Here is a 14974-nt window from a genome sequence, read left to right on the forward strand (position 1 = left end):
CCATGCCCTCTGTAAAATGGGAATAATAATAGTATTTATTCCACAGAGTCATTTTATGAGAATAATATAAAACACTTCACGAAAGCACTTAGGATACTGTCTGGCATATAGTGAGTATTTTAGGTTGGTGCAAACGTAATTGTGGTTTCCGACTGTGAATTTTAAATCATTATAACTAGACTCAAGCACATCCTATTAATCAAAATAGGAACCATTAAAATAACCATATTATTGCCAATGAGAAATGTTTGTTTATTCTTGTAGCATAAAAATCTGTGCTTCAGTATTTGACAAACTCTTGGAAAGCACTTTCTGCCTTCTGCTGGTTGTGGAAGTGTTTTCCCTGCAAAAAGTTGTCAAGATGCTTGAAGAAGCAGTAGTAGGTTGGCGAGAGGTCAGGTGAATATGGCGGATGAGCCAAAACTTTGTAGCCCAATTTGTTCAACTTTTGAAGCATTGGTTGTGTGACATGCAGTTGAGCATTGTCAGGGAGAGGAATTGGACCCATTCTGTTGATCAATGCCAGCTGCAGGCATTGCAGTTGTTCAGTGCATCTCATTGGTTTACTGAGTGTACATCTCAGATATAATGGTTTTGCCAGGATTCAGAAAACTGTAGTGGATCAGATGGGCAGCAGATCACCAAACAGTAACCTTGATCATTTTTTTGGTGCTTTCTTTTGGAACTTGTTCTCAGTCCAACCACTGAGCTGATCATTGCCGGTTGTCAGTATAAAATCCACTTTTCATCGCACATCACAATTCTATGGAGAAATGGTTTGTTGTTGTATAGAATAAGAGAAGATTACACTTCGAGACAATGATTTTTTTGATTTTTGGTCAGCTCATGAGGCATCCACTTATTGAGCTTTTTCACCTTTCCAATTTACTTCAAATGCTGAATGACCAGAGAATTGTCAATGTTGAGATATTCAGCAACTTCTCATGTGGTTGTAAGAGGATCAGCTTCAATGATTCTCTTGGTTAGTCGTTGTCAACTTCCGAAGGCCAGCCACTATGCTCCTCATCTTCAAGGCTCTCGTCTCCTTTGCAAAACTTCTTGAACCACCACTGCACTGTACGATTATTAGCAGTTCCTGGGCCAAATGCATTGTTGATGTTTTGAGTTGTCTCCCCTGCTTTATGACCGATTTTAAACTCAAGTAAGAAAATCTCTTGAATTTGATTTTTGTTTAACATCATTTCCATGGTCTCAAATAACTATAAAATAAGCAGCAAGGAATGTCATTAGCAAAAAACATAAAGTGAGAAATGTGCATTAAAATGATACATAACATAGCCACATTATTTAAGAATGTATTCCCATATCAAATAGCAAACCTCAACAATGCAAAACCGCAGTTACATTTGTACCAACATAATACTGAAGAATATTATTATTAATAAAGTCAATTTTCTGATTACAGAGTATTTTGCAATCAATTTCATTTCTCTTGAATAATGTCTTGGTATCCTCTCCACATCTTTAGATTTGTCTCTGGAAACCTCTCTGTCTCTCTTTCTGTCTCACTCTTTTAAGCACACACACATGCACGCACACACACCTATACACACACACACAGTAAGTAGACAGTGGAGTCCTCATTTATACAAAAGGTTAGTATACTTTTTAATTCATTCACGTGCTCATACATTTAACTGAGCACCCATTATGTTCTAGGTACTGGGCTAGCAAGGAGATCAAACCAGTCAATCCTAAAGGAAATCAACCCTCAATATTCATTGGAAGGACTGATGCGGAAGCTGAAGCTCCAATGATTTGGCCACCTGATGTGAACTGACTCATTGGAAAAGACCCTGATGCTGCGAAAGATTGAAGGCAGGTGGAGAAGAGAACGACAGAGGATGAGATGGTTGGATGGCATCTCCAACTCGATGAACATGAGTTTGATCTAGCCCTGGGAGTTGGTGATGGACAGGGAAGCCTGGCGTGCTGCAGTCCACAGGGTCGCAAGAGTCAGACACAACTAAGCAACTGAACAACAACAACAACTGGACTAGGTGCTGAGCACAACATAAAAGTGAGAAAAAACAAACACAGGCCCTTGCCTTGAGGAGCTTGTGATCTGATGAAGGATACAGACACTAATCAAATTACTACAAGTAAACACTGAAAGATAGGTCAATGATAGGATCATTAGCAAATCATGATGTTACAGCTTGATTTTTTCAGTTTCTAGAGAAAAGCAGGTGAGCTTCTGTGCTGTGCTATCCAGCAGGGGAGCCACTACCCACGTGTGGCGGTTTACATTTTCACTGTAAGCAATGAAAATTAATAAATAAATTTAAAAATCTGTCCCTCATTTGTCCTTGCCACATTTCAAGTGCTCAAGTACCATACATGACTAGAGGCTACTGTACTGAACAGTGAAAATACAGAAGATTTCCTGTAGAAAAAAATGTGCAAAATGCATGAACAGGCAATTCACAAAGAGATATACAGTTGTTAAACATATAAAAACCTATCCAACTTCATTCATAATAAGAGCAAAGTCAATTATTAAAGCATATTGAGATATCATTTTTCATTGGAGTCACAAAACAATCAAAGCTTGACAGTGCACTCTGTTGGGTGCAATAAAACAGATACTCTCATATATTGCTGGAGGGAATATGGCAAAACCACATGCAAATTAACCCTTTAACATAGCAATCCCATTTGCAGAAATTTATCCTGAAGTCATACCTCTGATAAAAAACCACACGAACAAGATTATACATTATAGAACTATCTGTAATTTCAAGATATTGGAAACTCCTTAAATATCTAAGTGAAGGAGCTTGTTTGAATAAATGATAGTGCACCCATACAATGCAGCTGTAAAGAATGAGCAAGATCTCCAGAAGAACTGGCATGAAATGATTTCCCGGAGATATTAAATGAAAAAAGCAAAATGCAAAAGGCACATATAATATGCTACGTTTTGTGTAAGAGAAAAGGGAAAAACAAGAAAATATGTTATCATCACAAAAAGAAACATATGAAAGATAAACCAAAAAACAACAAAGTGTGTTTTCTATAAGGGTGAGGGAAATAAATAGAAGAGTCACCCTTCTCTGACAGTAAATTTTTATATACTTTTGACTTTTGAAAGCATGTTAATACCTTACATACTCAAAAATAAATCAATGAGAAGGGAGGAAAAACTAAAACCAAAAGCCAGTCAAACAAATGAACACAGTTTATTTCAACTGAATACCTCAATCACACTAAATGGAAATAAAATAAAAAATAACTAATCCAAGCAACTTATGGACACAGTATATCCTAAGTTTTGAAGAGGGGGAGAGAGAGAAAAGTGAAAACAAATCCCGAATTCTTTTTAGTAAGATTGTTAATTATAGTGGTATGGGCAAAGCAATTCTGAAATTATTTTAGATGTGCCCTAAGGTTGAACCACAGTCAGCTCCCGGTCTTGTTTTTGCTGACTGTATGGAGCTTCTCCATCTTTAGCTGCAAAGAATATAATCAATCTGATTTCGATGTTGACCATCTGGTGATGTCCATGTGTAGAGTCTTCTCCTGTGTTGTTGGAAGAGGGTGTTTGCTATGACCGGTGAATTCTCTTGGCAAAACTCTATTAGCCTTTGCCCTGCTTCATTCTGTACTCCAAGGCCAAATTTGCCTGTTACTCCAGGTGTTTACAGTCAGCAAAAACAAGACCGGGAGCTGACTGTGGCTCAGATCATAAACTCCTTATTGCCAAATTCAGACTTAAGTTGAAGAAAGTAGGGAAAACCACTAGACCATTCAGATATGACCTAAATCAAATCCCTTATGATTATACAGTGGAAGTGAGAAATAGATTTAAGGGACTAGATCTGATAGAGTGCCTGATGAACTATGGACAGAAGTTTGTGACATTGTACAGGAGACAGGGATCAAGACCATCCCCATGGAAAAGAAATGCAAAAAAAGCAAAATGGCTATCTGAGGAGGCCTTACAGATAGCTGGGAAGAGAAGAGAAGTGAAAAGCAAAGGAGAAAAGGAAAGATATTCCCATCTGAAAGCAGAGTTCCAAAGAATAGCAAGGAGAGATAAGAAAGCCTTCCTCAGTGATCAGTGCAAAGAAATAGAGGAAAACAATAGAATGGAAAAGACTAGAGATCTCTTCAAGAAAATTAGAGATACCAAGGGAACATTTCATGCAAAGATGGGCTCGATAAAGGACAGAAATGGTATGGACCTAACAGAAGCAGAAGATATTGAGAAGAGGTGGCAAGAATACACAGAAGAACTGTACACAAAAGATCTTCACAACCCAGATAATCACGATGGTGTGATCACTCACCTAGAGCCAGACATCCTGGAATGCGAAGTCAAGTGGGCCTTAGGAAGCATCACTATGAACAAAGCTAGTGGAGGTGATGGAATTGCATTTGAGCTATTTCAAATCCTGAAAGATAATGCTGTGAAAGTGCTGCAATCAATATGCCAGCAAATTTGGAAAACTCAGCAGTGGCCACAGGACAAGAAAAGGTCAGTTTTCATTCCAATCCCAAAGAAAAACAATGCCAAAGAATGCTCAAACTACCGCACAATTGCACTCATCTCACACGCTAGTAAAGTAATGCTCAAAATTCTCCAAGCCAGGCTTCAGCAATACATGAACCATGAACTTTGAGATGTTTAAGCTCGTTTTAGAAAAGGCAGAGGAACCAGAGATCAAATTGCCGACATCCACTGGATCATCGAAAAAACAAGAGAGTTCCAGAAAAAAATCTATTTCTGCTTTATTGACTATGCCAAAGCCTTTGACTGTGTGGATCACAAGAAACTGTGGAAAATTCTGAAAGAGATGGGAATACCAGACCACCTGACCTGTCTCTTGAGAAACCTGTATGCAGGTCAGGAAGCAATAGTTAGAACTGGACATGGAACAACAGACTGGTTCCAAACAGGAAAAGGAGTACCTCAAGGCCGTATATTGTCACCCTGCTTATTTAACTTACATGCAGAGTACATCATGAGAAATGCTGGGCTGGAAGAAGCACAAGCTGGAATCAAAATTGCCAGGAGAAAAATCAATAACCTCAGATATGCAGATGACACCACCCTTATGGCAGAAAGTGAAGAGGAACTAAAGAGCCTCTTGATGAAAGTGAAAGAGGAGAGTGAAAAAGTTTAAAGCTCAACATTCAGAAAACTAACATCATGGCATCTGGTCCCATCACTTCATAGCAAATAGATGGGGAAATAGTGGAAAGGGTGACAGACTATTTTGGGGGGCTCCAAAATCACTGCAGATGGCGACTGCAGCCATGAAATTAAAAGACACTCCTTGGAAGGAAAGTTATGACCAACCTAGGCAGCATATTAAAAAGCAGAGACATTATTTTGCCAACAAAGGTCCGTCTGGTCCAGGCTATGGTTTTTCCAGTAGTCATGTATGGATGTGAGAGTTGGACAGTGAAGAAAGCTGAGCATCAAAGAATTGATACTTTTGAACTGTGGTGCTGGAGAAGACTCTTGAGAGTCCGTTGGACTGCAAGGAGATCCAACCAGTCCATCCTAAAGGAGATCAGTCCTGGGTGTTCATTGGAAGGACTGATGTTGAAGCTGAAACTCCAATACTTTGGCCACCTCATGCGAAGAGTTGGCTCATTGGAAAAGACCCTGATGCTGGGAAGGATTGGGGGCAAGGGGAGAAGGGGATGACAGAGGATGAGATGGCTGGATGGCATCACCGACTCGATGGACATGAGTTTGAGTAAACTCCAGGAGTTGATGATGGACAGGGAGGCCTGGTGTGCTGCGATTCATGGGGTTGCAAAGAGTTGGACATGACTGAGCAACTGAACTGAAGATTGAACAAATTGTTGGGAACTAAGTTTCTCACTGTGGAAGAAGGGATATGTAAGTATAGAACAGGGAAGGCAAGAATCCTGTGGAGATAGGTTAGAATTAGAGAAACTGGTGTGAACTGATTATTACAAACATGAATATGTGTGTATACATGTTTATGTCTCTTCCCTGGATACACACACACACACACATATATAGGTGTGTACATGTGCATGCATACACGCTCAGTTGCTCAGTCGTGTCCGATTCTTTGCAACCCTATGGACAGTAGCCTGCCAGGCTTTTCTGGAGGGAGTTCTCAGGATTTCTTAGGAAGGCCACAGGATTTCCCAAGAAGAATACTTGAGTGGGTCGCCATGCCTTTCTCCATGGAATCTTCCTGATCCAGGGATCCAACCCATTGGGTGATTGAACCCACCCGGCACCAAACTAAGTAAACACAATAATGCAGGATTGAGCCCTGCATTAGTAGGCAGATTCTTTACCACTGAGCCACTTGGGAAGCCCTGTATGTATATATACATGCCTATATTTCCTAGCTCTGGCTATTTAAAGGAAAAAAATAGCCAAAGAAACAAATACAACCAAATAGAAATGAGCATGTCTGGTTCCCAGATTTTGGTTCTAATACCATTCCCCACCGAAAGGAACCTGAATTCCTTTGAGAAATGACTGATTCCAGGGCTGGGGCAATGTGGGTATTAACACAATTGGAGCATCTTGTTATGCCAGATAGTAAGTGCTAGAAGATTATGGGAACACTTTGCAAGGACATGGTGGCCAACTTGAAGAGGTTCCCACGGGCCAAATTTGGGACAATTTGAGCACCAAATTAAGTAAAAACAATAATGAACTATAGACCACTGAAAAAAAAATAGCAATCCATGAGTCCACAATCATGGATAAATGATAGATATCAACAGACAGATAAATAGGAGAGTGTGCTAAGTCACTTCAGTCGTGTCCAACTCTTTGCAACCCCATGGACTGAAGCCCGCCAGGCTCCTCTGTTCATGGGATCTTCCCAGCAAAAATACTGGAATGAGTTGACATTTCCTACTCCAGGGTATCTTCCTGATCCAGGGATTGAACTCGGAGATAGACAGATAGATAGATAAATGGGGGAGGAGGGAAATCTCTTGCTTAGAGCAAACTACTGAGGGCCCAAAGTCAACTTGTCCATTAGACAAAGTGTCTAAATCCCCTGATACTTCTAAAGGCCTTTTTTTGTTTCTTTTAAAAGAAAACAAAAGAAAAATAAATGTAATAACAATAAATCCAGCTTGGATCATATCTTTATACCAACACAGTAGTAAAATATATTAAATTAAATTTTCATGGAGTGAGGGAGCCACGAAGGCAAAAGAGCATAGGGCTCATGAAAGTATTATGACTTTCATAAGCAGCCCTGTGGGGGACAAGTGGTAAATGTGGACAGGGTGCTAGATGGAAAATCATCATTTGGCAACGCTCATGGTAGATTCAAGCAAGATTCATCAATAAATGCTAAATCCAAGAGAAATTTTTGGTGAAGAATAGGATATTTGCATGGTCTTAAATTATCTCCACTCTCTACTTTTTATTAGTTGCAAGGCAAAAAAATTAAAAGATAATTATACAGTGGAGAAAGTGGGTACCACCTTGACTTCATGGTCAAAATTAATGTGGTATTACCTGTGAGGGACAGACGGACATCATGTGCCTCCAGCTGTAGTATCCCGAGAAGGTTACAACGTCATCTTATATAGGATCCCTACTCCAAGTGTATAATAATCATGAGGAGACATCAGACAAACAGAAAACATAAGGCATTCTATTTTTTTTTAAATGGAGGCATGGAGGAGTTATATTCTTGAAAAATGTCAATGTCAAAAAAGACAAAGAAAGGCTGGGAAATGTTCCAGATTTAAGGTAGCTGAAGAGACATGGCAGCTAAATACTGTTGGGTAAAAATTGACCCTAAAATTGAACCTGTCCTAGGAGGAGAAAAACCTATAAAGAACATTATTAGATTAACTTTAAAATGTGAAATATAGACCATAAATTAGATAAAAGTGTTCCATCAGTGTAAATTTATGAAGTTATTATCTATAGAGCAAAGCCCTATTTTGCAGAAATACATGCTGAAGTATTTAAGAGTAAGAACTATGATGTGTGTAACTTACCTCAAATGGCTCAGGAAAAAAATTGTCTCCTTAGACAGCAAGGAGATCAAACCAGTCAATCCTATAGGAAATCAACCTTGAATATTCATTGGAAGGACTGATGCTGAAGCTAAAGCTTCAGTACTTTGGCCACCTGATGTGAAGAGCCAACTCACTAGAAAAGACCCTGATGCTGGGAAAGGTTGAAAGCAAAAGAAGAGGGCAGCAGAGGATGAGATGGTTGGATAGCATCACCGACTCAATAGAAATGAACTTGGACAAATTCTGGGAGCTAGTGAAGGGCAGGGAGGCCTGGTGTGCTGCAATCCATAGGACTGCAAAGAGTCAGACATAACTTAGCAAGTGAACAACAACAAAAACGTGCGTGTGTGTATGTGTGTGGAGAGAATAAATGACAAAGCAAAAGGGATAAAATTACAATAGGTGACTCTTTGTAAAGAGTATATGAATGTTCCTTGTACTACTTTAATTTTTGCAACTTCTTATAAGTTTGCAATTATTTCCAAATAAGTTTTTTGAAACTTATAAAATAAAAAACCTATTAGAGTATCACATATAGGTGTATAACTCATACTATATGCATAACATTGGCTGGACTTTTCACATTATAGTTTCCCATGTTATTACATAATCTTTTAATCTATCATTTTAAATGTCTGCATAACATTCTATCAAACTGACACTCTGCAGTATACTGGGCCATTTCCTTATTGTTAAACATTTAGACTATATTCAATTTTTCCTGGTTTAAACCATGTTTATAATGGTTAAGCTGAAGAGCTGTAGAACCATATTACCTATATCCAAGTCTCAGCTCTGTGCTTTACTAGCCATGTAGCTTTGAGTAAATTACTTATCCTTCTATCCCTCAGTTCCCTCAAGTCAGACATAACAGTATTTACAGAGATGCTATGAATATTAGATGATATGCTCATGTAAATAACTTACAGTGGTGCCTAACACATAGTAAGCACTCAACAGATATTAGCTTTTGTGTAATTTTTGTGCATTCAGCTTTTTTTGTTTAGGGAGAAATCTTTTGCAATTTTAATATAAAGGCAATACTGATATTTTGGGATATTGAAAAAGATGCATAATATAGACATGATAATGGCAATATTGTGAACAACGAAACCAATCCTTGCTTTCTTTAATTTTTTTTTAAAGTGTAAGCTGCTGCTGCTGCTAAGTCGCTTCAGTCGTGTCCGACTCTGTGCGACCCCATAGACGGCAGCCCACCAGGCTCCGCCGTCCCCGGGATTCTCCAGGCAAGAACACTGGAGTGGGTTGCCATTGCCTTCTCCAGTGCATGAAAGGGAAAAGTGAAAGTGAAGTCGCACAGTCGTGTCCGACTCTTAGCGACCCCATGGACTAGCCTACCAGGCTCCTCCGTCCATGGGATTTTTAGGCAAGAGTACTGGAGTGGGGTGCCATTGCCTTCTCCGTTAAAGTGTAAGGGAGCTGATCTAATAAACAAAATCATATCTTCTGCTAATCCTAAAGTATACCACTAGATGGCAGTATAACCAATTAATTGGCAATATTAATTTAGATAAATTTCAGACTCAAATTTACAAATTCCCAAAATAGAAACAGGTTCTTTGAAAAGAAGTGTGGGCACAGCAGACACATTAAATCTATGGCTGGTGAATCAGTTGAGGTACATCTGTCCCAATACCTCACTAGATGTTAGGTTGGCCAGGCATCTCTGAACTGATTTCATCTTTCTTCTGACCCATTTCCACCCAGCATAAAAACATTTTCCTCTTTCACGGTTTCCCATCTCAGTAATGGCACTATTGCCATCTATCTATGTGCTTAAGGCAGAAACTAAAAGTCACTCTATTGTGAGGTGTGGGACTTTTTGTTATCGATTTTCTAGTTTTGTTATAGTAAAAAAAGAATGTAGTCCATATGATGTCAGTTATTTTGCTATTTCTCTGCAGAAATAGCAGAGACTGGCTTTGCAGTTAAATGTTGTTAGTTTTCCATGTGTACTTAAAAAGAACATGTAATATCTGTTAGGTAAAGGATTCTAACTATATCCATGAAATCAATCTTGCTAGGTGTTGTTCATATCCTCTATATCCTAATTAATATTTTGTCTGCTATTTCTGTTCTGTAGGAAATGTAGTTTAAAAAAACCACTCTCCTACTGTAATTTAAAATTTATTTCTTAAAATTCTTTCAATGATATTTTTGCTTTTATATTTGTTGAAGATAAATTGTAAGTTTACATATAGATTCAGAATTGCTATATCTCCTTTGTAAGTTATTTTTCTATCACTTTTTAAATCAGTTTATTCTTAACAATACTTTCTACCTTAAAGTCTGTTTTGTCTGGCATTAATATCACTGCACCAGCATTCTTTTGGGAAATATCTGCCCATCATGTATTTTTTCCACTCATTGGCTTTCAACATTTCTATGCCTTTCTGTTTTAGCTATGTCTATGGCAAATACATACAGCTAGATTTTTTTCCTTGTTATCTAAGTAGTTCTGATTTTAACTGACAAGATTAATGTATATATACTTAAGTTATTGACATATTTGGACTTAATTCTACAATTCTGTGGTGTGTTTTTTTTTTTATAATGCATTTTAACTCTTTTTTTCCCTCCTTGCATGCCTTTTATTGTATAGTTCCAGTTTTATTTATTCCTCTTCCTTTACCTTTATTGATTTAGAGCCTTTATATTTCTATCCTTTTGGTAATTATTCTTACGTTTTTAACAGGAACATTAGAAAATCTAAAGTTAATTTATTAAAACTTTATCTCCAATGACTTTTCCTCCTATTCTGCTCACTGTTGCTATCTAGTATTTTAGTTTTAACATTTTCTCAATCTAAACTTTAATATCATTGTTAATGTCATTTACAAAAAGTGCTTATTTAGATACGCTCACATGTTTAACAATTTTCTTTCTTACCATTACTTCTCGATAAAAACTCTTCAGTAGCTTCACATTAGAAGGAATAATATCCAAATCCTTTGCCAACACTTCACATGATCTGGTCCCTGCCTGCTTCCCTAACCTCCTATCTGTCACTCTTCCCCCTTGCTCACTGCCTTCCAGCTATAATCATCTTTTCTCAGTTTCTGGAACATGCTATCATTGAACTCCAAGTTTTTCCTGTACCTCAAATACTTTGCATGTTCTTTCCCTTCAGTTCAGTATGGTCTCCTTTCTATTCTCCCTGTTGCTGGCTCGCTCTTTCTCATTCTTCTTGGCTTAAATGTTATCTTCTCAAAGAAGTGCTCTTTTGCCACTCTACGTGGATTAGGTCCTCCCCATCCCATAATTCTCTGTAACATCCCTGTTTATATTTCCTCTATGTACTTATCTCAGGTCATAATTACATATTTGAATATGTGTTTTCTTGTTTGGTATCTACCTCTCTGATTATATTTGACTGTATAAGAACAGTAAAAAGAAATGTAAATGTGAATGAGAATTATTTCAAAAGAAGGACTGAACATTTTTTAGATCAAATTAGATGAGAGGGCAAATAGAAGGAGATGTTAAAGGTAATTAGGTTTCCCTTTTGGAAGACTATAAGATAGAGATACCACTTGACAGAAATAGAATAATTGGGAGAATAATTCAATTTAAATGAAATTGAGGAGGGAGAAAATTACTTCTGCTTAGAAATATATATATTAAAGCTAAAATAACAGTGGGTCATCTCTGTGAAGATATCACATAGACAATCTGAATTATGGTAGTAGAACATAGGTATGAGGTCAGAAATAGAGACATAATTTTGGGAGTAACTTACATATTTTTCATCGCCTATCAATTTAGTATTCGATTTCTCCTTGAGCCATTCCAAACCTTCTGCTTTATATTATTCAATAAATATTTGCCCTGGCTCTGTGCTAAATATAAGGACACAATAATTAACTAAGATGGATGCTATTTCTGCTGTCAGAGTCTACAGCACAAAGGGGAGAAATTATTAAATAAGCAATTGCAATAGAATATGATATACTACACACCATAGGGATTACATAAGCATGTTATTAGGAACTCACAACAGGAAAAGTTAACCTAGTCTTGGGGTCAGGGAAGGTTTTCTGGGGGTGGGGAAGTGATGCTTTACTGATACGCGAAGGAGAATAAGGAGTTACTCAGGAAAAAAAGGAAAGAGGGAGGCTCCTTATGTAAAGGAAACATGTATGCAAATCTTGAAAGCAAGAAAAACTGTGCAGCTCAAGTATTCCTACTTTCGCCCAGAAACTATTCTCTACACAGCCATTTAAATTTGTTTTTCAACTTGATTGAGATATAATTTATATATAGTAAAATTCATCCTTTTGTGATGTAAGGTTCTATGAATTTTGGCAAACTTGTGCTGTCATGTAACAATTATGACAGTCATGATATGTCATATTTCTATCACCCTAAAAAGTTCTGTCACACTTCTTTATACCTCCCCTACCTCAGCCCCCTTGCCACTGCTGATTGCATTTCCATCCCTATAGTTTCCCTTTTTCCAAATGTTGTATGAATGGAATCATACAATATGCAGTCTTTCGAATCTGGCTTCTTTCACTGAGTGTAATAATGGTGCTTCGTGTATCAGTAGTTTGTTCCTTTTTATTGCTGAACAGAATCCATTGTACAGGTGTACCACAATCTGTTTCATGTTAATGGACATTTGGCATGTTTCCAGCTTTTGTAAAATATGGACAAAACTGCTATAAATATCTCTTTAGAGGTTTTCTTACTGAAGTATAATTGGTTTACAATATTGTGTTAGTTTCAGGTATATAGAAAAGTGATTTTCAGTTATATATATATTTTTAATATATATATTTATATATATATTTCAGATTCCTATAGTTTTTTCTGTGGATGTAAGTCTTCATTTCTTTTTAATAAATACTTTGGAATGGGACTGTTATGTCATAGAATAAATGCATGTTTATCTTTATAGGAAATTACCAGAGTGGCTGTACCATTTTGCATTTCCAAAACCAATGTATGAGAGTTCCAGTTATTCTGTATCCCTACCAGCATTTGACATCAGTTGTTCATTTCATTTTACTTATTTTTTAAGCCATTCTACTAGATATGTAGAGATGTCTCATTGTCATTTTAGTTTGCATTTTCCTAATGACTAATTGTCTCAAGCATCTTTTCATGTACTTGTTTGCCATCTGTATATCTTCTCCTGTAAAGTGTCTGTTTAAATATTTTGCCCATTTTTTTTTAATTGGACTGAGCCACTTCACTTGCCATTATTGTCCATCCCCCATCATCACTATCCTTTTTCTCCTCATTCCCCTGCCAAATATTTGGAATGTATGTTCTCTAGAATGCTCCATTTACTTACTACTTAGTCATTCCTGAAAATCCCTGAAAATTTGCTTCCATCCACACCACACTACCAGAGCTAACCTCTGGATGTCACCAAAAAACCTCTTACGTGTTGATTCCAATTTCTAGACCCTAATTTTCTACTTTCTTTTAGCTTAATCCTTCCTTCCAAAAATTATTTTTTAACCTCTTACTTCCAACGTTCCCAAAAAGTCAATCTAAGTTTGTATAGTAGAGGGCTTCCCATGTGGCTCAGCTGGTGAAGAATCTTCCTGCAATGCAGGAGACCTGGGTTCGATCCCTGGCTTGGGAAGATCCCCTGGAGAAGGGAAAGGTTACCCACTCCAGTATTCTGGCCTGGAGAATTCCATGGACCATATAGTCCATGGGATCACAAAGAGTCGGACACAACTAAGTGACTTTCACTCTTCATAGTAGCCCCTTAGGAGTTAATTCAGTTGTGGAATGCCATATAAACAAGGGTTTCTTTACTGAATAAATTCAACTTTTTTTTGGCCTGAATTCAGACAGAAGCAGTAAATATGCAATAGGTGTTATATTATTTACAGGTAATTAATTCTCTTAAATGAGTTGACTATCACCACTTGTGTTTCTTAATGACTTCATTGTCTTGTTAAAAATCTATACGCCCAATAACATAAATTTCAGTGCAACCCATAACTGATTTTTTAAAAATAAATTCTGTATTTAGAGTCCACATGAGTGAAATTTGACTCTAGCTATTTCATTATAATATATATGTTCATGTATATTCTGTATTTGGAAGAAATACAATCCAGGAACAATCTCCAAGCACAGGGAGAGAAGTAGTTGTAAAATGGTAAAGTTTGTTTCTAATATTTATTGGTAGAGAAGCTGAAATACAGTAAAATAATCTTCCCCCTAAAGTAAAGTCATAAAGAGGCAGTGCAAAGAAGTTTCGGTTTTGGTTTTACCTCATTGGAACCGTAAAATAGCAAACAGTTTATTTCTCTCAGGTATTCCCCTAACCACCACTCTTTTCCTTTCCATTTGCCTTCTCTTCCTTTTTTATTTCCTCTAATTAGTATAATGACCAGACAATATGACTAAATTAAGTCATTCCATTTCTCTCCACTCTAGGTCAAGGTAATTACTTCTGGTTACCCTATTTTCTGCTGGCTTCCCTTTACTTGCTGAACAGTCTGCTTTCAGATGGACAGCTCCTGCTTTATTCTTGGACAGAGCAAAGGCTGATATTTTCCTGAAGCTGATTCGTGTCATAAGGCCAGGCTCAGGAAATCAGTGGTCTGAGGTCTTGTATGTTTGTAGCATGAGAATATCAATACACTCTGAGCATATTGGGAGGCAGCATCATATAGTGGACACAACTTTGGTGTTAGAAAGATCACAATTCAAATTAATCTTGACTGGTAAATAAAGTCAATATATCCTCTGGAACATACTTCTTCATCTCTGAAAGACAGATTAATAATATCCACTTTAACAGGAAACATGAGTAAAGAATCTGATACTTAGTAAGCATGCAATACAATTTGGTCCCTTCCTTTCCTCTTCAACAAGTTCTTTTAATTGAAAATGACTTTTTAAAATGTCGTCCTTCCATCGTCCACTGATGCAAAGCCTATCCTTTGGCACTTTCCATAGGATACACTGA

General features: G+C 37.4%; 1 protein-coding gene across 5 annotated transcripts in view; it reads right to left on the bottom strand.

The window, feature by feature from the left end:
* Window positions 1-231: 231 nt before the first annotated feature.
* Window positions 232-14974, bottom strand: part of LOC145510248 (histone-lysine N-methyltransferase SETMAR-like) — a 57073-nt gene continuing 42330 nt past the window's right edge. For 3 of the 5 annotated variants that reach the window (XR_014056919.1, XR_014056918.1, XR_014056920.1), the window contains one exon: window positions 14384-14772. Coding sequence is in view for 2 of the 5 variants with exons in the window: in XM_081500999.1 (XP_081357125.1) it covers window positions 984-1220 (237 nt within the window). In the remaining 3 variants the exon portion in view is untranslated. Of the gene's footprint in view, window positions 1221-14383; window positions 14773-14974 lie in introns of those variants that run through there. The other 2 variants (XM_081500999.1, XM_081501000.1) reach the window with 1 other exon arrangement.

The sequence above is a fragment of the Giraffa tippelskirchi genome, chromosome 6 (genome assembly GCF_054371585.1).
Source record: "Giraffa tippelskirchi isolate mGirTip1 chromosome 6, T2T-mGirTip1v1.2.pri, whole genome shotgun sequence".
NCBI classification, from domain to species: domain Eukaryota; kingdom Metazoa; phylum Chordata; class Mammalia; order Artiodactyla; family Giraffidae; genus Giraffa; species Giraffa tippelskirchi.